The following is a 25,331-nucleotide window of genomic DNA, read 5'->3' on the forward strand; positions in this document are numbered from 1 at the left end:
TTAATTTGTTGACCCTCCAGCCTCCTTAAGCTGGTTCCGCAGTTAATTTTATTTTTTAACCAGCGTGACATGATTTCTGGTAAAAAAAATAAAATTCATAAACAACACTTTATTTTGTAATTTTACATAAGTTTATTAGTGACATTGTTACTCCTTCGTACTATGTCATATGCATAAGTTTGTAAAGGTTAAACAAATTAAAGAAAGATAACTTTTTATTTTGCACAGGAAATAAATATTGTCAAAGTTTCCACTTGTCAGATTTTTAAGACGAGAAAATCTTCAAATGTTTAACATCTTTCCTAAATGGCATTGTCATGACCGGCTTATTTTCAAAACTGGCTTATTTTCGAGTAATTTTTAATGCAAGAAATGGGTGGCTTATTTTCAAAACCGGCTTATTATTAAATCCGTCTTATTTTCAAGATTTTAGGGTATTTAAATCCGTTTCAGCCAACTCTATCTTCCTATCACGGTTAATGACCTCAAATACTTTTTGTGACGGAGGAGTTACTGTTGCTCCTGTATCTACTAATATTGTAATCATTAGTTGTATCCAAGATGCACATGTCGTTTTCTTTGTACTCCAATACAACCTTCTTGATTGGTCTCCTGTTTTCTTAAGCTAAGGCGATGCCCTCTTTAGTGTAACCCTTTTCCTTTAGTACTCTGGGTGGTTTAGAACCAAACTCTCTGAAACTATCTTTCCGTTTCTCTGCATTCTGCAACGTACGATTTCTCTTGAAATGCCCAGGTTCTCTACAATTAAAGCTTTTTTAGTAGTTGTATTACTTGATTAAACTGTCGTAAGGAAAACAACAGAAATTCGTGCTTTGTTCCGAATCACCAATTCCAGAATCTCTAAGTTATTGGAGTAGATATCTTCTGTTGTTCCTTTGTTGAAGTCGAATACTTTCGTTAGAGAGATCTTTCAATTGCTCTTCCAAAAAGCTTACTGTAAACGTATTATTTTTGGTTGTGTATTCTTTTTAGCGGCTTTGGCGGAACGCAGCAACCGCTAAATCAAGCACAACGCTAAATGTCTTGCAGATATGTACAGAAATAAGAATATAAAGAAATGCACTATTTCAAATCAACGCTAACTTATTCAAAAGTCATTTTCCGCCAAATATCGTACAGGGTGTTTCATAATATATGTTACATTTTAAATCTTTAATTTCACAGACAAAATAAAAAAGATACCTATAATTCTTTTAATCAAATTGATGCTCATGTCCATAAGATTCATGATGTACAATTACCAACTAAAATATTAAACACTGAACAAAATCGTTAAAATTAATAGCGAAAATTTCAAGTCGCGCCATTTTTGCTACTTTGAATTTCACAACGTCACAAGTTTACATTACACATTCCAAATGATCTCCATTTATTAAACAACAATTGAAGTTGCTTCTTAAAATTTGTATAAAATCTTGTCAAATATTTTTGGTTAGACACTATACTCATTGGAAGGTCCATGTTCTTTTTTAAGCTCATTCAGTGTCTGTGGTCAGGATTGTAGACCCCCTTCCATACGAACCTTTCAGAGGAGAGCCCAGAAATTAAGCTTGTCGAATGCAGAGTTTTAACTCTTCCCTTGCATTAATAATTGAAAATGTGTATAGCAATTACTTTCAAATCATATTTAAAAGTTCATTATATGCTTAAAATGCTGATATTGCCAGAATTAATTGCTGAAAATATACATCAGATACTTTTCTCTCAGAAGTTTGCTACACTATGAGTCTCGACTTCACAAATAAAATATCCACTTCTCAAAGTCTTTTGGGTTTCTGAAATACTGTGTCATTTATCGCATACTGCCAGTCCCTTTCTTTAACATTGTTACATGTACTTCCCTTCTGATAAGCATCCTAGAAAGCTATTTTTTTTTGGGGGGGGGGGGGGGGGGGGTATTTCATGAAGTTTTGAATAAACAGAATAAATATTGACGACATGATTTGAAAAAAAAACAGCTTTAAAATTCAGCAACGAGTGGATAAGTCAAGTCCATTTCGAAAAACATTCAAATTTTGACATCGACGTTTATAGCACAATTACTCGTTCAAGACCATTATTTCCTTGACTTTTTCACATGGAAAAAAAATGCAGGATTCGATGTTTAAAATGATATACAGGTTGTAATAGAAATATGATAGGTAAGAAAAATAATTGGGTCTCAAATGTAACATATATTATGAAACACCCTGTACAAGCTAAATATAATACATTTACAGTATCTCTTTATCTAGCATATCTTCCATGACTTAGACCTAAACGTGATCTTCAAACCACGATTGAAAGTGATTGAAACTCATAGCTTAAACGTAACTCAAAATACAAAACACAACTTGATAAAGTATGAGTTATGTACTTCAAATGGTTTGTCTGCAGCAGTTTGAGACCCGAATATGATGTACACTAATTTAAGCTTAGAATAACAACAACAAAAACTTTGTTTAAATCATTCCACCGCTGCCACCAAGTTTTGTGAAATATACTGTGGGCTCTCCTGTCATGAAGAAAGAAATATATAATTTTCCTTACGTTACCATTGTCTATGACTGATTGGTCAAAATAAACTAAACGAGAATTACGTTGAATTAAATTTGTGTATATACAATGGTTCTCCCATGGTTTTCAATGTTCCTAAGCTGTCCTAGTAAATTAGCTATCCAGTTATTCGAGCTTCAAAAGCTCATAGATCGTATGTCTCAGAACAGTGTTTCCAAACACTCTTAATTAAACTTTTATTATTTCAATAGGTTTGGAACCTCATGTACCCTAAATGGTATGTCTACAGTATACTGAGACCCGCAAGTGAAGCTCAATAAGTTCCTTACCTTTTTATCACGATCCGCACAGATCAACGGCTACCAATAGACTAACTACAGCACCAGTGCTCGCCCCTATTTATAGTCTTACCCAAAGACGCTGAGTCATCGTCTTTGTCTTGGTCTCTACAACGTTTGATGTAACATAGCCTGTTGTAGCCTGTGTACACTAGGAAGCATGTGATTGATAACTAATTTGCATATTAATAATTTGATCAAGAAAATTTCTACTACAATATGATGATGACTTACTTTTTTCTCTTTTAAAAATCAAACTCTTGGTTTAATATTCGACAGTGTATACTGCATCGTCGCAAACCACGGCCAACATGTACGCTCCTCTCCCATAGGAGAGAGCTATATGCGGACTCCGGACCGTGGCTTGAGACGATGTGTATACTGTAGATTCCTAAATATACGCATGGAATTTATTATCGCGTAATTTTACGAAAAGCACTCTCCCTTATTTTTATGGTGCTGAAATAAACGTAAAATCTCTTGACCAACCATCCATTCGCGAATTATTATGCTTGCGATTTGACGCTGACGAGCCCATTCGCGATACGTACTCGCGAAAAAAAAAAGGAATATACAGTATTACAGTGGGTATGATTTTAAGTTTTACACAGTTCCACATGCAAGTGTGATTACTACAGCATGCACTTCATGTAAATGGAAGTTGCACTCGGGAGTTATATCATTGTTAGGAAGAATTTTACTGCAAAATTATTTCTGATCATTCACTGTTGCGTATTCTACTATGAAAACCAAGTTTAAGCAGCGGCCAAAATAAAACATAAATTATAATCTGTAAATAACAACTTTGATTTTCTAGTTCGGTTCATAAATACGATAAAGAATTACTGCTGTTAACAGGATATGTTTTATGTAAATGAGGGCGTGTCCTTGCTCGATTGATTACACAATGAACCCTGACTGGCCTGTTGGTGAGCTATATTGTGAGACCCTATATAAACCCCCTGACTGTATTAGTTGTGTAAGTTAGCGGACCAGGATGCAGCTCGCCTTAGCTGTAGTAATGACGCTCTGTCTGGCGTGGCAGACCGCCGCGAGGGCATACGATAAGGAATGGGACAAATGCCGGAGACAGTACTTAGAACTTAAGGCAGAGGTCCAGCATTTACAGGATCTCATTTCACATCTCCAGCATGCTGTATCAAAGTGTTCCAAACACTACATTAAAGGTAAGCAGTCTCAATAGACATAAATGCTGAATCTTAAGGAAGCTCTAAACACTGCACACGAAAGAGTTCTAATTGAAGGGCAGCTATATGCTGTTACAGTGATCTGTCCTTAGAAGTGAGATAAACGAAATTGGTATTTAGTATTTACATTTAATTACACAATTTGTGATAGACACAAAAATGCTTAGCATTGTGTATATTAGGCCAAGAATGAGTAATTGAATTCATTATTTCCATTGCTTTTCTCAATGTAAGTACATGTAAACCACTGTGTTTCTGTTCACGCATAGTCCATTGTCTTTGAATATTTTTCTTGCAGAATTCAAGCAATATATAAAATATATTTCTCCAAATCCAAAAAAAAAAATTCTTCGTGATTAAAGTTTCCAAAAAATGGTAAGACGAAACAAAAAATCAATAGTTTTATCCTCTAGAATTTTCAAAAGTAGAGAAAATAGGGTCAGATTACAGACTAAAAATCTAAGTCATTTGTAAATTCTAAAACTCTCATTAAATGATAAAATTGGAAAATATTATTAAATAGTGGCATATTCTGCTTTAAATTATCAAAATTCTTTTAAGATCTTAGTGGTATAATTAATTCTGCTTCTTGTATTTTTATATCCCAAAATACAAGATAGAGAACGACTTGCTCTCTTTTCTAAAAAACGTAGCATTAAAGTTTACATGTAAAAAGTATCGGCTTCCTACATTTGACATTTATGAAACATGAATTAAACGAAAAGATTTTTTTAAATGTCATTATTTGAAAGAATGTGTAAGAAAAAAATGAATGATGCACAGTACATATAAAAATATCTTCATTTGTTTAACGTCTTATCTAAGTGATGTTATTTAATCACAGGTCCGCAAGGTGAACCCGGACCTCCTGGGCCAGTGGGGCCTAAAGGCAAGCCCGGAAAGAAGGGAGAGAAAGGCGACCCAGGAATGAGAGGACCAGTGGGACCTAAAGGCCATCCAGGACCTCCAGGTCCAAAAGGCGATAAAGGACCTCCAGGGCATCCCGGAATACCGGGCCTGCCGGGCCGAAAGGGTAACAGAGGAATTCCCGGATTGAAAGGAGACATGGGTCCACCAGGTCCTCAAGGGGAAAAAGGAGAGAAAGGAGATAAAGGAGAAAAGGGTGAACGAGGAGAACAGGGAATCCAGGGAGAACGAGGGGAAAAGGGGGATCCAGGTCCCCAGGGCGAGAAGGGCGATCAGGGACCCCAGGGCATTCCCGGTGAACAAGGACCCAAGGGAGACAGAGGGCCAAAAGGAGACACGGGCCCTCCAGGTATACAAGGCGAAAAGGGTGACCCCGGCGATCCAGGTGAGCAAGGACCTAAGGGAGACAGAGGTGAAAAAGGAGACAGAGGCCCTCGAGGTCCAAAAGGAGACCCGGGCGAAAGAGGACCCACTGGTCCCCGGGGACACCCAGGAGTTAAAGGGGATAAAGGAGAGAAGGGAGACGGGGAGAAAAGGGAGATAAAGGAGATGTTGGACCTCAAGGTATACAGGGCCCAATGGGTCCCAAGGGAAATAAAGGCGCGAAAGGGGACAAGGGAGACCCCGGGGAGCCGGGCGAGAAAGGAGATACAGGGGCTAAAGGTGACAAAGGGGAGAAAGGTGATAAGGGAGACCCAGGGCCCCAGGGAGAAGTCGGACCCAAGGGGGACCAAGGTCCTAAAGGAGATACTGGACCGAGAGGTCACCCAGGACCCAAAGGACCACCGGGTCCCAGAGGACATAGAGGGCCAAAGGGGGACAAAGGGGATAAAGGTGAAAAGGATATGTATCCTTACTGAGCCTCTCTGTGGTAACAGTACTAACTCTGCTCAATCCTATCGTGCTGCAAACAGTGTTCAATTTCAAACAATAAATCAGAAAATTAAAAAGAAAAAAAATATTCTTGTTTTTTATTAGCACCTTCTGCGCATGTTCCTAAATATTATTCTGGTACAGTTACATTTTAATTCTTCAATTGTTACTTAATTTTTCATTACAGTTGAATTATTATTTCTTCTTTATATTTAATGTTGTTTCGATTTATTATACACGCACATGTATGCAAGGTTTTTCCGACTGTTTCTTCTAGACTTCGAGATTTTGGGGACTTCTAAGGTTTCTACAACAATAACAAGTATTTGTGAAGCACCGATGTCCCAGTATGGCAGCTCAAAGCTAATGTTCAAGTTTTTCAAAATAATTAGATCAAACTTCAACGTCATTAATTTGAAAATTTTGATCTCCAAAGAAAGGTCTTGTTTTACGAAAGCCGGATAGGCTCATTTCTGAGAAGATAAAAAAAAATTAACTCGTTATAACGAGTTAATTATCTCGTTATAACGAGTTAGTATCTCGTTATAACGAGTTAATTATCTCGTTATAACGAGTTAGTATCTCGTTATAACGACTTAGTTATCTCGTTACTTACGAGTTAATTATCTCAGTCATGATAGGTACCTGGTCTCTTGACGTAGGCGTTAACTTTACTTTTGCAAATGTTATTTAGGTATAAAAAAATCCTTTGGATAACGGGGATAAGGCCTTGTCACAAGTATTGCATGATCAAAGTTCGAGCAGCAAACGCTCAAAAGTCAAAACAAATGTAGGCCAAACTCCAAGCTCGAGAACATAAGGAGAAAGACGTTGATACCCAAAATAGATTTGGGATGAAGAAATACATGTGATATACAAAAGTCTTACCACACCCCATTCAGAAGTTCTGGTCAAGGTATATATTTTTTAAAAATTGGTCTAAATCAAAGTTTTAGGTCCAAAGTTCAAAATTACTAAATACACGATATACACGTGAAATATTAAAGCTCCAACTGTTCAAAAGCTATTACCATGCAAGATTAAATTTTGGAACATTTGCAAAAGTAAAGTTAACGCCTACCTCAAGAGACCGGGTACCTATCATAAATGAAATCTTCTCAATCGCTTGAACGGAAGGGATGCTCACTCTCACATGGCATCTGAGCCAACCTCCGATGTTTTTTATGTCCAATTTTGCTCTGCTCCAAAAAAAAATGTATTGTGTGATGGACTTTTAATCTTGAATACTGTTAAAACATCTGATGCCCTTTTTTCAAGGATTTTTTGGTAGTTGATAATGCCCTTCCATGACTGCCCCCCACCCTACCCCAACTGAAATTGCTTCCTACAAGGGTTTCTGATACGTTACTCTCCTCAGGAGAGTAGTGTATCAGAAACCCTTCAGTATATAGCTAGCGAAGATGGCTTCCTATACATGCATGATTGAACTGGCAGAATCAACTGTGTAGCGAAAATGAGATGTTATCCCCAATCACAGTTACATATTTTTCTTACTCTAAAAAAGCTTATGGGATATCTTTTTTTATATGAAAAATGTGTTACGTTGATCGAGTGCCTGTGTTCCCAATTGTCTTATTGATAAGATGATGCGGTAATGGACACCCCAAGTTTCGAAGAACAAGCGTTGTGGGTTTTTTTTTTTTTTCTCGGTAATCTCCAAACTGAACTCCCAAGAGATTAAATGTATTTATAGTCATGAAAAGGTCTTGTCATAGGGCCGACAGACATGGATGAAATATGAAGCCATGTTACGATACATCAGCAATTCAAACGTTACTGGCTTGGTTGAAGTTAGTGAAGTTGTGAAGATACAGGCCTAATAAATTTTAATGAATGAATAGAATTTAAATTCTATGAAATTGCTGGTTGATTCGATATGTATCAGTTATTACTTGTAATCGGAATAAGGTTTTATGCATGTGTCATTTTGTAAATTTTGAATTTACCAGATGGCAGTAAATTTATACAAAATTTACAAGTAGTCAAGTCGTAAGTTTTGTATTTTGCTGCCACCCTTATAAAATCAAAATTTACATGACACATTCGTAGTTTATATCTAAATATACTGTCAATCAGACAATTTGGTCGGCTGACCATACAGCGAAAGTTCATCACGTCATGCTACTAGTAACTACATTTCAATATGATCCCTTCCAAAAAATAATTTTTACTAGCGTACTCTGAAGTACTCTATCGTACTCTGTTTAGTAGGACCGATTTTTATCGGGTTCGAAGTGCATATTTTTGCAACATTTCAATGACCCGACACTGTGAGTGTGACAGTGAATGAGAGAAACCGGTCCAGTTTGTAGAGATAATGTTTCTGTTTTGTAGCTTAGTGTAAATGTTGATGATGAATTGTTGGAGATTAGGACTAGGCTTGATAAGGACTGCGCAAGTTCCCTCACAGCCAAAGGTGTGTAATGCAACTATAAAAAATTCGAGTTTCCTCGACCTTTTTCAATGTTAGTTCAAGTTTGAGGCATGTAAAAACTAAAAAGTAATCTCAAAATAGTATTGTTGTTATATTACCTCTTTAGAAAGGTGCATTCCTAAGATTTTAAACCTTTAAAGAAATAAAACATATTGACAATTACAGTCACTTATATAACGTTTCTTATGTCAGAAGTTTAATCTGCAAAATTAAAATTCCCTATCAAAAATTGCTAGAATTAACCTCTTGTTTTTTTATATTTCAGTGTAGCATCAGCTTATGTTGGACACAGCTAACCAGTATATACAGTGTACACCCAGCAGCAAGCCGGCTTTACTCTGGATGGGCAGTTTGTCACCAGAGGTCACCCAATCTCCATTCAGTTTGTCACCAGGGGTCATCCAATCACCACTGTTTCAAGTCTAGGAGCTGTGGCTCTCCAGTTTATCTTTGTGGTTATAGGCCCTTGACCTCAAAGGCAGAGTTACATGAGGAATCAGGACTTTTACTACGTGACCCTAAGAAGGGAGACCTTGTTTACTACGGGCCCCTGAGTTCGCGGGTCAGGGGTCTGAAGATCCTCTCTGTTTCCTCCAGTATGACGTGTATGGCCCTCCTTCCATATGTCTTTATGCGGGCAGAGAATCTTCCCCCATTCCTTCAGGCAACATGTGGGCTCATCTCTGGATTCTTCATTTTCCTTCAACCCTGCATCATACATTGGTTGGTTTACCGCTACGTGACTGCCTTGTACTACAACCGTGAAACTAAGATATTCACTGTAACAACATTGACTTTTATTGGTACTAAAAAGGACATGACATTTACGAAAGCAGATATAGAAAATGTAGAAACGCCCACTTTGTTTGAGCGAGTGAGAGTCAAACACCGACCCCTCTATATGGAAAATGACTTCTTTGTAGATACAGCTGCTTTTAGAATGATAATGAATTATGATAGTGATAATAAAAATTCATAACACAATACCAGTGTTTAACGAATATTATGTGAGCAGTGAATGTAGAAAATTAAAGGAAAATTTTTATTTATTTTGGGTTTTGTTGTTTATTAGATGCATTATTGCTATGGAATCATTTTAATTCATGGAGGCCAGATTTTTTGGATTGCTATTTAAAGAATCTTCATTTTCATGAGGAAGTAATTTTTTGGGCGAATCTCAGATTATGATAGAAATCTAATCACCTTTATCTGAATATTGAAGAATGAAGCTTATAGAATTGACTAAGAAATAAGAATATGGAAGAATAAAGGTTTTGATACACAATAAAATCATCTACTGTACATTGAACAGCTGCAATGCTTTTTATCTTGATGTGCAGTTTATCAACTTTGCAGCCCACCTCCTTTGACCACCTGTGTCCAGGCACAAGGTTAAAGGATTAATTTATGAAATAATACTTGTACAAATAATAACATAGGTAATCAGAGATTACAGAGCTCACCTCAACGAATGTTGTCTTTAAGTAAGGCAAAGTCACACAATTACCCAACTTATGTGAATAAATTTTGTATTAAAAAAAAGTCCCAAAATTATCCAACAGAAAGTGTACATCCAAAAGTGCAAAATTTATGCAATTTTGATCTGATACTTTGGAATAGACCTATATAAAAACTTCAAATTAGTTCTTCATCATGGAAATGTTATTAAAATCCAGCATCTGAAGCAAGTTTGAGAGTTTTCATCCCATGGACTATCATTTGGGCAAGTTTGGTTTATGTAAGCCTTATAGTTTCTTGGTAATGACCTGCACCCATAACTTTTACCTGGTCCATTATCTGGAAAATGTATGTCGAATTCAGCATCTGGAACAAGTCCATTAGTGTGCATCCTAAGATGTATCATCCATGCGAGTTTGCACAAAATAGGGGTCATCATAAGTTACTTAGAAATGAAACCTGAATAAAACTTAACCTTTTCACTCATCCAGAAAATGTAGGTCAGATTCAGCATCCGATGCCAGCCTGGTAGAATGCATTTTTAGATTATCATTCATGCAAGTTTGGTCATTAAAGGCAAGAGATTTTTTACCGGGTGGTAAATTCCAGGTGAGGGATGGGCTTATTTTGTACAGGTGTGAATGCCTTGGGGGCTAGCAGTCTGCCTCTGGTCATCTGCATGTCTCTTAATCCCTATACACAGGAAGTGATTTAATACACAGTGAAATACCCCAAGTGTCAAACTTTACCTGTGTTGGGGATTTTAAGACAATTTTAAAATTAGTGGTAAACGGGTTTTTCAATTATATTGATTTATTTTTGACTTTTTGAGAGCACTCCTAACTATTTAAAAATATGATATATAATACTATAAATTCAAATATTAAAAAAATTATTTTAGATTTGAGTGTATGTTTTAATTTAAAAAAAAAACAACTCCTGTAACAACCCAATTCGACATTTAAAATTTATTCATCCACAGGATTCTCTCTATTAATCAACTAAAAAGAGAGTCCTGTTAACTACATTTCACTAAAAAAATAACTAGATTTATCCTAACCATAATAAAGCTTTTTCACCATGAAACATGCTAAAAAGACTGCTTGTAAATTCTTATCTGATTAAAAAAGGAAAATATAAGTGATCCATGATTAGAAACATTATTTTAAAATTTAATTACTTCACTTAGTGCTGGTCTGAACTTTATCAATAACATTTCCACTTGAGGTTTACCATAATGATTTAGCATATTAAAATTAATATCGAAATTTCATTTGAAAAAAAAAATGTACCAAAGGTTAATTTTGAAAAATGTATATTATATTATAATTCTTTCAAGTACTAAAGGTATATTTATTTTTATATATTATCAATCTAAAAATGTTCATAGTAATACAGTCTCTGTATGCAATGTTCAGTAAAAAACAAAGGATCAAATGTTAATTATAAAAGGTCACTATGAGTCCCAAACAAGGTGTACTGGGTATACACAGAGACCAGTAAGTAACTGTCAATCAAGTTCCAGCATCCAATGATGGACCTTCATACACTTGATTGACAGGGCTACCCAGACCAGGTATTTTACAAGGCGGTGCTTAAAATCTCTGCCTTTAAAGAGCTCATAGTAACTTGGAAATAAATCCTGCATCAAAATCTTTAACCTGTTCACTCATCCAGAAAATGTAGGTCAGATTCAGCATCCGAAGCAAGTCTGACAGTATGCATCCAAAGATGTACCATCCATGTAAGTTTGGTCATTATAGGGTTCATAGTATCTTGGAAATGAAACCTGCACCAAAAACTTCAACTTGTTCACTCAACCGGAAAATGTAGGTCAGATTCAGCATCCGAAGTAAGCATGGTAGAGTGCATCTTTAGATGTACCATCCTTGCAAGTTTGGTAAACAAAGGGCTTATAGTTACTTGGAAATGTAACCTGCACCAAAAACATTAACCTGTTCACTCATGCGGAAAATGTAGGTCAGATTCAGCATCCTAAGCAAGTCTGGTAGTGTGCATCCTTAGATGTTTGGTAAAAGATCAACATTGGGCTTATATTTCTTTGGAAATGAGACCTACACCAAAAACTGCACAAAAAATGTTCACCTGCTCCAAAAACAATAACCTGGTCATTCCTTTGCTGAAATTGCAGCATGTGAAACTTTGACTGGTACAATGATTGATTATATAATGTTTACTCTCCAGAATGCATCTTCCATGCATGTGTAATCAATATAGGACACAGAAGTACTTAAAAAGAAAACTGCTCCAAAAAACTTAACCTTAACCCGTGACGCCGACACTGACGCCGAGGGTATTACATAAACTCCCCCAACTTCGTTGAGGTGAGCTGAAAAAAAGGGGGGGGGCACCTCACAAGCACCTGTGGATTGGACATGTAAAGTTTTCATGCCAAGTATCATATGCATCACATTTAATTTTCAAATATGGATTGCATTTTAAATAATGTTTGCTATTAGACTTGAAAAATTATGGACACACCCTTATCAAGTACAAGCAAAATAAATTGTTTACTTTTTACACATATTGTATCACTGGGATCGAGAGATCAATTAACGATTAATACTTCATTTTTTTTTTTCAGAAATCAGCACTCCATAGACAATTTGGGAAAAATAATGGTCTAAATTTGTAAGCTGTATATCTGACGCTCGCTAGTCTAAAAAAGAGGATGGGCGTCCATCTTAATTTTTCAAACCAACGATACAACGAGCTACTGATCTGCAGCTAACAATTTGAATAAAAAAGGGTGGCCAACATCAGATTTAATTATACTTTGAAATTGTTTGCCAAAGTCATTGTATGAACCATAGAATGTGTGAAAGGTTTACTTTCTTACTTTTTTGAAAAAAAAATTATATTCTTGTTTCTTCAACTTAGTTGTCAATAGCTTGCATCATTTCAAGTAATGGCTCTACAGATTTTTTTTTTATATTTAAGACACATAGGAAAGGAGGGAGGAATTTTCTGTAGAAACAATTTCTATAGTGGTTTTACGTTTGATTGCTTGAAAAGTGAAATCCACGTGAAACCAAAACTTGTAATTTGCCTCCTATTTCAACATATTTAATATGTACATTAAATATCCCCAACGAATTATGGTTCAAACAGTACCTGGTGAAAACGGCACCTAGTGAAAACGGCACTTGGATTATGCAAAACGGTACTTGGTCAAAACGGCACTTAGTGAAAACGGCACTTAGTCTAAACGGCATTTGGTCAAAACGGCATTTGGTCAAAATGGCACTTATAAAAAAAAAAGTATAACTATACGCATTGATAATTTGATATATAGATGTGTGAGTATATATACATGTAAATATATATAATTTTTGTTTTCTGGGAGGGTCCATTTTTTTCCCAAGAAAACAATTTATGTATACACTGAAATTCTAAGTTTTTATGAAATCTTTGTGACAAATATAAAATTAAATAATGTGTGAACCTATGCATATACATACTTTTCTCCACAGATTCATACATGTAAATACCAAATTCGAAATGATTTTTTTTATTATTATTTTATTCCTTGAAATATCAGTGTCTTCATCTTCAAGTCTCCTTCTTTTTTAAATTGATGAAATAACAGCATAGTTTTTTTTTTTTTTTTTTAAATAACGTTATTTTCAAAACAAGAGGCCCATGGGCCACATCGCTCACCTGAGTAACTTGGGTGATGCAGATCTTTACCAGATTCCCCCTCTTGCTATTATACCTATCATGCCCAACAACCCCCTTCCCTTCTTTATTTTAAAACTTTAGAATCTACACTACCCAAGGATGCTTCCACATAAGTTTCAGCTTTCCTGGCCCAGTGGTTCTTGAGAAGAAGATTTTTTAAAGATTTGTTCTATATCTTTCTATGTAAAACTTGGATTCCTTATTGTGGCCCCGCCCTAACCCTAGGGGTCACTATACTTTGACAATTTAATATCTACACTACCAAAGGATGCTCCCACATAAGTTTCAGCTTTCCTGGCCCAATGGTTCTTAAGAAGAAGATTTTTAAAGATTTGTTCTATATATTTCTATGTAAATCTTGGATTCCTTATTGTGGCCCCGCCCTAACCCTAGGGGTCTCTACTTTGACAATTTAATATCTACACTACCAAAGGATGCTCCCACATAAGTTTCAGCTTTCCTGGCCCAATGGTTCTTAAGAAGAAGATTTTTAAAGATTTGTTCTATATATTTCTATGTAAAACTTGGATTCCCTATTGTGGCCCCGCCCTACCCCCGGGGGCCTTTATTTTGACAATTTAATATCTACACTACCCAAGGATGCTTCCACATAAGTTTCAGCTTTCCTGGCCCAGTGGTTCTTGAGAAGAAGATTTTCAAAGATTTGTTCTATATATTTCTATGTAAAACTTGGATTCCCTATTGTGGCCCCGCCTTAACCCCGGGGGTCATGATTTTAACAATTTAATATCTACACTGCCAAAGAATGCTCCCACATAAGTTTCAGCTTTCCTGGACCAGTGGTTCTTGAGAAGAAGATTTTTAAACATTTGTTCTATATATTTCTATGTAAAACTTGGATTCCCTATTGTGGCCCCGCCCCATCCCCAGGGGTCATGATTTTAACAATTTAATATCTAGACTACCCAAGGATGCTTCCACATAAGTTTCAGCTTTCCTGGCCCAGTGGTTCTTGAGAAGAAGATTTTTAAAGATTTTTTCTATATATTTCTATGTAAAACTTGGATTCCCTATTGTGGCCCGCCTTAACCCCGGGGGTCATGATTTTAACAATTTAATATCTACACTATCCAAGGATGCTTCCACATAAGTTTCAGCTTTCTTGGCCCAGTGGTTCTTGAGAAGAAGATTTTTTAAGATTTGTTCCATATATTTCTATGTAAAACTTGGATTCCCTATTGTGGCCCCGCCTTAACCCCGGGGGTCATGATTTTAACAATTTAATATCTACACTACCCAAGGATGCTTCCACATAGGTTTCAGCTTTCCTGGCCCAGTGGTTCTTGAGAAGAAGATTTTTTAGTGACCCCACCCTATTTTTGTCTTTTCTTGATTATCTCCCTTTGTAAGGGGACTTGGCCCTTCATTTTCACAATTTAAACTCCCCTTCACCCAAGGATGCTTTGTACCAAGTTTGGTTAAAATTGGCCCATTGGTTCTTGAGAAGAAGTCGAAAATGTGAAAAGTTTACAGACGGACGGACGGACAGACAGACGGACGGACGACGGACAAAATGCGATCAGAAAAAAAAGATTATACACAATAACAGCATCATTTTATCATCTAAATAAATTATTATTTTCAACATTGTATCATTTTGATATTTAATCAATATTATTTAATAGAAATAAATTGATATTCTTCAGTTATATAAAAAAAAAAACAACAGCAACAAACAAATGTTCTTGTTCTTCTATGTACAGGTTTCATATTGTAAAAAAAATTATAGTAAATGTTGTATGGCTATTCAGATTTAAAGATTTTATGTACAGTTTAGAGAGGAAAATCTAAGTTTCAATCCCTTTGACATATTGTCGAGAAATACACAATAGTAACTGTTTATGATTGCAAATTGACGATCAACAGTTAATTGAGGGGGAGGTGTGAAAAGGTCTTTTGTTTCTTATTTCTACAAGTGTATTCTAAGTAAACATACTTTAATTGGCTTCTAATTAGTCAACTGTGACTGGCAACCCGCAGTAGTATTTTTATAGTAGTATACATATTTGCAATAATATATTTCTTTTAAATTCTAACCACCGTACAATAATTTTCAAATGAATTAGTCTATTTTTCCCCCTCAAATATTTTTAAAACATTTTTATCAATAATAATTTACACGTTTATTACTATAAATGTAATATAAGGATCCATTTTCTGTATAAACAATATCAAATTCTCAAAATTAAAAAGTGCCGTTTTGACTTTTCTCAGGGACCTATATACTAATATATAGGTCCCTGCTTTTCTGAAGTGCAGTTTTGCATATTTCATAAGTGCCGTTTTCACCAGGTGCCGTTTTGACTTGTACTCTCCCCAATCCCCCCCCCCCCCTTTAATGCCACATAATATTCTAATCACATCCAAGCAAAAAGATAAACATGGGTATATATTTCTTTCATTCATGCAATACTATCAAAATTAATTTAATTACGAAAAAGCCTTTTTTAATTTTCCGTATGGATTATTTTAAAGAAATCGGGATCGTGATTCCAAATAACAATTGAATGATGGCTACTTTCAATTTCAATGTAGGTGTGCTTGGTCACGTTGATAGTGGGAAGACAAGTTTATCAAAGGCTCTGAGTACAGTTGAGAGCACGGCTAGTTTTGACAAGAATCCACAGAGCCGGGAGCGGGGGATCACGTTAGATTTAGGCTTCTCCTCTTTTTCTGTTGACATTCCAGATCACCTGAAATCGTCCGCCCCGCAATGTCAGAAGCTTCAGTACACACTGGTGGACTGCCCTGGTCATGCCTCTTTGATCAGAACAATTATTGGAGGTACAATATACATTTGATGATGTATCTTTTGAAGGCGGATCATTTATATCGACATGTACAGCAAATTCGAGATATTCGGATCAATTTTTCTAATCTAGGTCAACATCATGGTCTTTCCAGTTTTATAATGTTAAACTTATGTCAACATGATTAATTTCAAAATATGTTGAGGAGATGCCCACATGATAAGTTTCATGGTATGTTGAGCAGGTGTACAGTTAATTATTGTTCTTGGGCTGTGGGGGGGGGGGGTGGTGTTGTTTTGAGCAGGTGTCCAGATAATTGATGGGGTTTTTTTGTATGTGGAGCAGTAGTCCGAAAAATCTGACGTTTTCCTGGCTTTTTTTACGATTTTGATATTTTACATGGCAGGAAAATGTCAGAACTGGTGCCATTACGTAAACTGGGGAATCGCCGCCTCCAACCGGAGGCAGCATTCTAGAGTTGATTTTAGATACTTGCGAACTGAATTAAATTTCAAAGTCAAAAGTTATCAATAGTACAATACTTAAAGAACTTACCAATATAGTTTTTATGGTTCGTTTGTGAAATAAATAATCCGTTGAAAAAGGTTTTATCACACTGTTGAGATTTGTCTTCAAATCATGCATTTTAAAATTTTGCATGTCCTGTTACGGAAATGTGGAGTAATATTTTCTTTTCATCAATATTGGTTAGTACTAGAGGCATGATGGTTTTGATATATTCTGATTTCGGTATCTAGTTCAGTTCACAAGTATCAAAAATCAACTTCTGTTGAGACAGCGAAATTTCCAGTTTTCGTAATGGCGCCGGTTCTGACGTTTTCCTGATAATTGATTTATATATTGTTATGTTGAGCAGGTACCCAGATAATTGATATTTTTGGTTTGTTGAGCAGATGCCAAGATAATTAACTTTTTTATATGTTGAGCAAGTGCCCAGATAATTACCTTTTTTGTTATGTTGAGCAAGTGCCCAGATAATTACCTTTTTTGTTATGTTGAGCAGGTGCCCAGATAATTAACTTTTTTCTTTGTTGAGCAGGTTTCCAGATAATTAACTTTTTTGTATATTGAAGAGGTGCCCAGATAGTTAACTTTTCTATTGATGAACAGGTGCCCAGATAATTAACTTTTCTGTTTAATGAACAGTTGCCCAGATAATTCACTTTTTTGTATGTTGAGCAGGTGCCCAGATAATAGACCTTATGATGCTGGTGGTGGATATTACGAAGGGGATGCAGACACAGACAGCAGAATGTTTAGTGATAGGGGAGATAACTTGTGATCACATGATCGTTGTCCTGAATAAAGTAGACCTCGTACCTCAGGAAAAAAGACAGGCTCAGGTGGACAAGGTACTTAGATTAGCTTTTGAACAGTGAAGTGTATGACCCTCGACCAAAATGTTAACCTCAAAGACCCCTGTACACAGGCACTAAGATGTTTAAAACCTTTCTCTTTATTGATAAAAAAATCAAACTACAAAGTCCTCTGAAATTTTTATCCAAGGCAAAAAGCACCAAGACTTTATTAGGTTAGTACTAACATTTTTTTTACACTGAAGAGTTGGAGAAAGAACCATCAAACAATTAAAACTTTACCCTGTGGAGAAGAAAGACACAATGCTTTGTTTATTTTTTACTTTGATGTAATGGTTACTAAGATGTTCATAAATCTTCTTATTGATTCTTTTAAAGTGTTGAAGAAACAATTTTGAATTTAGAAATGGTATCTGTAAAAATTTAGTAATATATGTACATGTCATTATATATTTTTGAAATTTCTCTCAAATCTTCCATATAATTTTTTTAGGTCACCTGAGTAAACTCAGGTGACCTATTGCTATCTGTTTTCGTCCGTCGTCGTGCGTTGTGCGTTAACATTTGAACATTTTCAGCTTCTTCTCTGCAACCACTGAACCAATTTCAACCAAATTTAGCACAAAGCATCTATGGGTGAAGGGGAACAAAAATTGTGAATTTTATGATCCCTGCCCCCCTGGGGCCTGAGGGGTGGGGCCAAAACCACTAAAATTAATGCAATCTTTAAAAATCTTCTTCTTTACTTCTGGACATCAAGCAGTCAAACTGTTTTCAGGATTGTAATCAGCAATGAGTCCTCTACCAAAATTGTGAAATTCATGGCCCCAGGGTCAGGGGTTCAAGTGCTAGGGTGGGGCTAAATAAGTAGGTAGTGAAAATGCATTATTTCTTTAAAAATCTTCTTCTCTGCTCCTGGGTATTAAATAAACTAACTAAGTGCATAGTTATGATGAGCAAGAGTGCCTCTACCAAAATTGTGAATTTTATGGCCCCAGGGTCAGGAGTTCTAGTTTTAGGGCGGGGCTTTATTGCTTATATAGTGAAAATACATGAATTCTTTGAAAATCTTCTTCTCTGCTCCTGGGTATTGAATAAACTAACTACTGGTAAATGCATAGTTATGATGAGCAAGAGTGCCTCTATACCAAAATTGTGAATTTTATGGCCCCAGGGTCAGGGGTTCTGGTGTTAGGGCGGGGCTCTATTGATTATAAAGTGAAAATACATGAATGATATCAAAATAATCTTCTCTGCTCCTGGGTATTAAATAAACTAACTAAGTACATAGTTATGATTAGAAAGAGTGCCTCTACCAAAATTGTGAATTTTATGTCCCCAGGGTCAGGGGTTCTGGTATTAGGGCAGGGCTCTATTGATTATATAGTGAAAATACATTAAATTTTTGAAAATTTTCTTCTTTGCTCCTGGGTATTAAGCAGATGAACTACATATATAGTTATGATTGACAAGGGCCCTAATCTTCCAGAATTGTGAATTTCAAGGCCCCAGGATCAGGGGTACCATAGTTGGGGGGGGGGGGGGGGGGGCTATACAAGGGGTGATCAAAAAGTTCGCTAAAAATGAATGAATGGTTTGAAATCTCTCCCTGGTATTAATCAAATATCAAGGCCTATTGGTCAGGGGTTCATGTGTGGTAGGGGCACTCCTGACTATTGCTGAATATTACTGATTAGTTGAAATGCATTTTTTGTTCCCCTACCCTGCATATGGGAATTAAGTAAACAAACTAGGCAACTGCTAAGTGCATTGTTATGATGATCAATGGTGCCTCTTTCAAAATTGTGAATGCCATAGCATCAGGCTTAAAACATGAATCAAATTCAAACACTGGAAAGTTGTTGCATAATGCTCAGGTGACCTATAAGGCCCATGGGCCTCTTGTTCTAATCCTAAATTGATGATGTAACACAAATTCATTTTAATTATATGAAATGAAAAATTTATACTGACTTTGATGAAACAGATGAAGAAGAGAATGCACAAGACTTTAGAGTCCACAAAGTTCAGAGGATGTCCTATCTGTGCTGTAGCCGCCAGGCCTGGGGGTCCAGAGGTAAAAATTATCAGTTATCTCCAGTATATACAAACTGATTTAACAAAATAAAATTTGTAATGGTTATTTGCTAAATATGACATAATGTTTAATGTTTCATTTCAAGTAAGATATATTTTTTTAATTTTAGGGCGATGGCTCTGAGGGTCTTGGTGTATCCGAGTTAATTTCTGTGTTAAGTGACAATACATACCTCCCCAAACGAGAGAGTTCCGGTCCATTTATTTTCTCCGTGGATCACTGCTTCTCAATTCGAGGACAAGGAACAGTGATGACAGGCACCACACTAAGCGGCTCTTTAGCGGTGAATGACGTAAGTAAGACAGGAACCACACTTAGTGACTCTTTAGCGGTGAATGACGTAAGTTTTTAAAGGGAAGTAATGGACTTTCAGTCTCATTTGAACAAATACAAAATATGGTCAGGTTAAAATTTAGATTTTTGCATCAAAAGGTTTATTGACAAGGTCATTGATAATTTGTGAACTTCATGAATTAAGTATCTTAGAAATGCCTCCTTGAAAAATTATCTATGAAAGAAAGGGTTGATGGATCTTAAGTTGTCCCCCTTTAATTGCTGCTGTATCATTTAGTGGACAGAGTTCTGTTGAATCTTGAGCGTACATTACATGCATATACATTTCACTTGGATACTGGTGCATTAAATACCATGGAAATGGTGTAGGTTTGAGCAGATCTAGGTGCTTGCATAACAACATTAAATGACAAATACATAATATTTTCAGAGTTCCTCATTTGATGTGTATTTCTAACAGTGTCATTCCTCCATTCCTTTACAGAGCATTGAGATCCCCTCCATGAAAGTAACCAAGAAAGTGAAGAGTATTCAGATGTTCAGGAAACCTGTGGAATCCATTATACAGGTAACATACAGCATACTTTTACATGAAATGAAATGAAACCGAGACAAATTTCAAAATCCTTTTCAAATTAAACTAAGTTATTCAGTTACCGAGTTTGGATAATACTCCCAAAATTCTAGACAGAGATGAAGATCTTGTACTTCATGTAGCTACTGTTTTGTACCACAAGTAGGTGGTATATTGTACTACATATTTAGCTGGTATTTTGTACCACATGTAGCTGGCATTTTGTGCTAATTAGCTTGAATTTTGCTTTTCTTATAGCTGGTATTTTTATGACATGTAGCTGGTATCTTTTTGTACTGTTATGTCATTTGTCTGCATCAGAACACTGAACTGAGCCGTTTATTTTTGTTTTTAGGGAGACAGAGCGGGTATATGTGTGACACAGTTTGATCCCAAACAACTGGAGCGTGGCCTGATTTGTGTGCCTGGTGCCCTGCCCACAATAAGTGGAGGAATTGTCTGTGTAGAGAAGATAGGGTACTATAAAGGGACAGTGAACTCCAAGGCTAAATTCCACATCACCTCGGGCCACGAGACTGTGATGGGAAGGGTGACATTCTTTGGGTTGTATGAAGGACCATCAGCGGAGGACAGCAGAGAGTTTGATTTTAATGTGGATTATGTTTATCAGGAACAATTGATCGCAAAATCAACAGGTGCTGAGGAATCCGGATCCAAACATCCAGTCCAACAGTACGCAGTCATTGAATATGAACGACCAATCACATGTCCCGAACACTGCCTTGTGATTGGTTCAAAGCTGGACACAGATATTCATGCTAACATGTGTAGACTGGCATTTCATGGCAGACTTCTGGTTGGGTTTAAAGACACTCAGTACCAGCAGACAATCCTGCCAAAAGTCAAGGTGTACAAAACTAAAGTCCGGGAGGGACTGGTGGAGCGATGTAATGATGAGTACACAGTCATCGGTAAAAACCTGTTTAAGAAGGAAACTAACATTCAAACCTTTGCTGGCCTGAAGGTGGCGCTGTCTTCAGGAGAACAAGGGGTGATAGAGGGGAGCTTTGGCCAGAGCGGGAAAGTCAAAATCAGAATTCCAGGTCAGTCAATTTATCATGTAACCATTCTGGTAATAAATCTTTGTTTTAAGGACATACGCAACGTACCTTACCTATTGATAGATTTCAAAGATATTCCAAATTTAAACTTATAATATAATTACATGTTCATAGACAAAAAATCAGCATGCCTTACCAGAGGTTTTGAAAAGATATCGAATTTTGAAAATTTTTGAATTATTCAAATAAAAATGTACAAAAATTATAAAACACAAATTCCAGATTTTAATTTATCAAAAATTGTTTTAGAAGAGGTGTACAAATCCATATATAGACATTAAAAGTATTGTACACAGGTCCTTCATTTAGTGGAACTCTTCAACTCCAGGGAAGAACCCAAAAAAGTTCAAACTACGTTGCGTATGACCTTAAATGTACCAATAAAATAATTCTGCCAGTGGACAGTGGACTGTAAGTTACATGTTTCCAAACTTTTTACTTCTATTCCTTTCTTTTCTATAACACATACCATATACCCGTTAAGTTGAATTTTCAGCAAGAAGTAAATTTTAGTGATTTATAGTTATATAAATTGGTATATAAATTGTGAAGTATTATTAGCTCACCTGAGCCAAAGGCTCAAGTGAGCTTTTCTGATCAAAATTTGTCCATTGTCTGTCGTTGTCGTCGTTGGCGTTGTTGTTGTAAACTTTTCACATTTTCATCTTCTTCTCAAGAACCACTGGGCAAATTTCAACCAAACTTGCTACAAAGTATCCTTGGGTAAAGGGGATTCAAGTTTGTTCAAAGAAGGGCCACGCCCTTTTCCAAGGGGAGATAATTATGAATAAGAGAAAAATTAATGACATTTTTAAAAAATCTTCTTCTCAAGAACCACTGGTCCCGGAAAGATGAAACTCATGTGGAATCATCCTCAGGTAGTGTAAATTCAAGTTTGTTCAAATCATGACCCCCAGGGGTAGGGTGGGGCCAAAATGGCCGATCAAATTTTTACATAGGAATATATAGGAAAAATCTTTAAAAATCTTCTTCTCAAGAACCACTGGACCAGGAAAGATGAAACTCATATGGAATCATCCTCAGGTAGTGTAAATTCAAGTTTGTTCATATTATGACCCCTGGGGGTAGGGTGGGGCCAAAATGGCCGATCAAATTTTTACATAGGAATATATAGGAAAATTCTTTAAAAATCTTCTTCTCAATAACCACTTGGCCAGGAAAGATGAAACTCATGTGGAATCATGCTCAGGTAGTGTAGATTCAAGTTTGCTCAAATCATGACCCCCGGGGCTAGGGTGGGGCCAAAATGGCTGATCAAATTTTTACATAGGAATATATAGGAAAAATCTTTAAAAATCTTCTCAAGAACCACTGGGCCAGGAAAGATGAAACTCATGTGCAATCTTCTTCAGGTAGTGTAGATTCAAGTTTGTTCAAATTATGACCCCCGGCAGTAGAGTGGGGCCAAATGGCTGATAAAAGTTTTACATTGGAATATCTAGGGAAACCTTTAAAAATCTTCTTTTCAAGTACTTTAAAGCCATGCTTAGTGATATTTATAGGGAATCATCCTCAGGTAGTGTAGATTCAAGTTTGTTCAAATCATGTTAAAATTCAAGACCCACCCTTCCCCCCCCCCCCCCCCCCCCAAGTAATTTTTTAGTTCTGATCTGATGTGTGCTTTTTCCTAGCCAATTGCTCAGGTGAGCGATGTGGCCCCTGGGCCTCTTGTTAAAATTTGACAATATACATGTAAACATGTATCTTAAACATGTTAAAGGTACCCTAACCTTCTAAGTGTGGAATAAATTGTTGTTAATAATTTAATATTTAATTTTATGGATCTCCACCCCTTGCTAATAATGCCAAAATTAAATTCTCGTTAAAAATTCTGCTTATATCATATTGTAAGATATCAAGATTTTACTGAACCAAATTATGAGTACATGTTCTCTGTAATCTAGCCATATTGTCTGTATACTTTTTTTGTATAAGAGGGTTCATTTATATTGTAGAGGGAGTCAAACCAGAAACTTATCAAAGATACAGTGGTGGATCCAAGAAAAAAGGGTCCAAAACAGAGGAAGTGCCATCTGATCATCAACCAATCAAAATTAGTTTAACATTCAAAAGATATATGTATGATCCTGAAAGAAAGATGAAACAGACATAGTTATTGGATGTTTTCCTAAATGTTATGAAATTTCATCATAAAACCAAGACAATTAAATTCTGTGATCAAATAGTAAAATAAATTTTGAATAACTATAATCAAATAAATATTGCAATCAAATGAAAAAGTCAATCTTTTTTCCAGTTAAAAAAAGCACATTTTATCACTGATTCATTGTTAATACATGTATGTATATATTAAGACAATAAATCAACAAATCTCAGGACTTTATATGACACAACAACAAATGATTTTATATTATATCAATCCAATAAATGTTCATGCCATAGTCTGTCGTTACAGCAGATTTCTGAGTGTTTGACACATAATTAAGGTAACCAATGTACCTAGCCATAGTGTGGTGTAACAGGAGAAACGACTTTTGTTGTCTGGTATTCCTTTCCATGTTTATCGGTTGCTATGGTGATGGTAAACCGGTATAATTTGTTACTTTGGGACTATGTCTCTGCAGACTCCTGTAGTGGTTCAACTGAGTTATAATGTTCTCCAAGACCAAAAGCATGTCTCTGGTACACAAGTGTCACAGGGTCACCTTGACAATCATCACCTAGTGTTACTGGAGGAGTGTCACTCTGAAGCACCGTGATTGGTTGATTGAGAACATGTGACAGTGCCTTGATTTCTAGGTGACCTCCCCACACCGTTGTTGTTTCCAGTTCACTACAGTACTTGTCAAAATCAGACTCTGTAAAAAGCTCCCCACTCTCTGTTGTCAGAAAGGGCAGGAAGTCATCAGCATGTTCTGAAAGAAAGACAAGTTTATCAAGGGTTACGCTAAAGAGACTGTACAATTCCCACACCAATGAAATGTTGTTAATCTATACAACACAAAGGCTGTTGACCTATATAGTGTTAAGTTGCTGATTATTTCTATACTGTGGAGATTCACTTCTCACATAGATAGCAGTCAGGCTTCTACATTGTTCAAAATTTTAAGGTTACCTCAACTAGTTGTATGTACATGTAGTTGGTAAACCGTTACATATTTCAGTCAGTAAGTTATTTCTGTGTTGTAGAGATTTATCACTTAAGTAGTTGGATGCCCATCAAATAGGTTGTTAACCCCAACCCCCTTCTACTCTACACATTACACATATACATGCATTTCAGAAAGATGTTTGTTCCATGTTTAAGAGACTCACCTCTCAAGTAGCCAGCTGTCTGTGAATTCAGTTAGACCCCTATAAATTATTCTAGACTTAGGAAACTCACCTCTCATAATTAGCTGCCTGCCTCTTGAGTTGTTTACAGTTCGTGTTACGTCTTTATTGACTTGGTGTGCCATTGTGTTATACAGACTCACCTCTCATGTAGCTAGCAGCCTGTCTCCTGAGTTGTTTACAGTCGATACGACGTCCCCCATTATTGACTTGGTGAGCCACTGCGTTATACAGACAGTCCCCATCAGACGGAATCTCGGAGATCTGTAATCCTCTCTCCTTCAGTAACTCTTTCAGCCTCTGGTACTCCACGTTCCTAGCTCCTGTCTCGTTTTCTATTTCCTGGCGTGAAATCTCCTCCTGTCTCTGCCTCTCCATCTCC

The 25,331-nt window shown here is 36.3% G+C and overlaps 4 protein-coding genes across 5 annotated transcripts; 3 read left to right on the top strand and 1 right to left on the bottom strand.

The window, feature by feature from the left end:
* Positions 1–3,832: 3,832 nt before the first annotated feature.
* Positions 3,833–5,850, top strand: LOC134247789 (collagen alpha-1(XXV) chain-like). Its single transcript, XM_062730178.1, is given in 3 exon segments — positions 3,833–4,042; positions 4,908–5,513; positions 5,516–5,850. Coding segments are annotated over 3 exon segments (1,131 nt in total). The 5' UTR covers positions 3,833–3,852.
* Positions 5,851–8,141: 2,291 nt separating this feature from the next.
* LOC134247784 (transmembrane protein 70 homolog, mitochondrial-like) lies at positions 8,142–9,350 on the top strand. 2 transcript variants are annotated; one of them, XM_062730174.1, is made up of 3 exons: positions 8,142–8,300; positions 8,584–8,665; positions 8,699–9,350. In XM_062730174.1, the coding sequence occupies exons 1-3, from the start codon at positions 8,229–8,231 to the stop codon at positions 9,295–9,297; spliced, it is 753 nt and encodes a 250-aa protein (XP_062586158.1). In that variant the 5' UTR covers positions 8,142–8,228; the 3' UTR covers positions 9,298–9,350. The 2 variants fall into 2 exon arrangements, with proteins under 2 accessions (XP_062586158.1, XP_062586157.1); XM_062730173.1 differs by having other exon boundaries at positions 8,584–9,350.
* A 6,656-nt stretch (positions 9,351–16,006) lies between these two features.
* LOC134247786 (selenocysteine-specific elongation factor-like) lies at positions 16,007–23,913 on the top strand. Its single transcript, XM_062730176.1, has 7 exons — positions 16,007–16,283; positions 17,453–17,622; positions 19,574–19,663; positions 19,794–19,976; positions 20,463–20,546; positions 20,908–21,616; positions 23,611–23,913. The coding sequence occupies exons 1-7, from the start codon at positions 16,007–16,009 to the stop codon at positions 23,766–23,768; spliced, it is 1,671 nt and encodes a 556-aa protein (XP_062586160.1). The 3' UTR covers positions 23,769–23,913.
* Positions 23,914–23,973: 60 nt separating this feature from the next.
* On the bottom strand, positions 23,974–25,327 carry LOC134247787 (deubiquitinase OTUD6B-like). Its single transcript, XM_062730177.1, has 2 exons — positions 25,093–25,327; positions 23,974–24,531 (listed from the first exon to the last, which is right to left on the bottom strand). Exons 1-2 carry the CDS (start codon positions 25,325–25,327, stop codon positions 24,227–24,229), a joined length of 540 nt encoding a protein of 179 aa, XP_062586161.1. The 3' UTR covers positions 23,974–24,226.
* Positions 25,328–25,331: the final 4 nt, after the last annotated feature.

The sequence above is a fragment of the Saccostrea cucullata genome, unplaced genomic scaffold, assembly GCF_032062105.1.
Source record: "Saccostrea cucullata isolate Sc308-1 unplaced genomic scaffold, CSIRO_AGI_Scuc_v1 ctg1889, whole genome shotgun sequence".
Lineage (NCBI taxonomy): Eukaryota > Metazoa > Mollusca > Bivalvia > Ostreida > Ostreidae > Saccostrea > Saccostrea cuccullata.

Bases quoted from the DNA above. Each gene is read 5' to 3' on its own strand.
- LOC134247784 (XM_062730173.1), top strand. From the start codon at position 8,229: ATGTTGATGATGAATTGTTGGAGATTAGGACTAGGCTTGATAAGGACT. The intron at 8,301-8,583 runs GTGTGTAATGCA...TTTATATTTCAG, and splicing joins AAGTTCCCTCACAGCCAAAG to TGTAGCATCAGCTTATGTTG.
- LOC134247787 (XM_062730177.1), bottom strand. From the start codon at position 25,327: ATGGAGAGGCAGAGACAGGAGGAGATTTCACGCCAGGAAATAGAAAAC. The intron at 24,532-25,092 runs GTGAGTCTGTAT...TCTTTCTTTCAG, and splicing joins GGCTGCTAGCTACATGAGAG to AACATGCTGATGACTTCCTG.
- LOC134247786 (XM_062730176.1), top strand. From the start codon at position 16,007: ATGATGGCTACTTTCAATTTCAATGTAGGTGTGCTTGGTCACGTTGAT. The intron at 16,284-17,452 runs GTACAATATACA...TATGTTGAGCAG, and splicing joins GATCAGAACAATTATTGGAG to GTGCCCAGATAATAGACCTT. The intron at 19,664-19,793 runs GTAAAAATTATC...TTTTAATTTTAG, and splicing joins CCAGGCCTGGGGGTCCAGAG to GGCGATGGCTCTGAGGGTCT.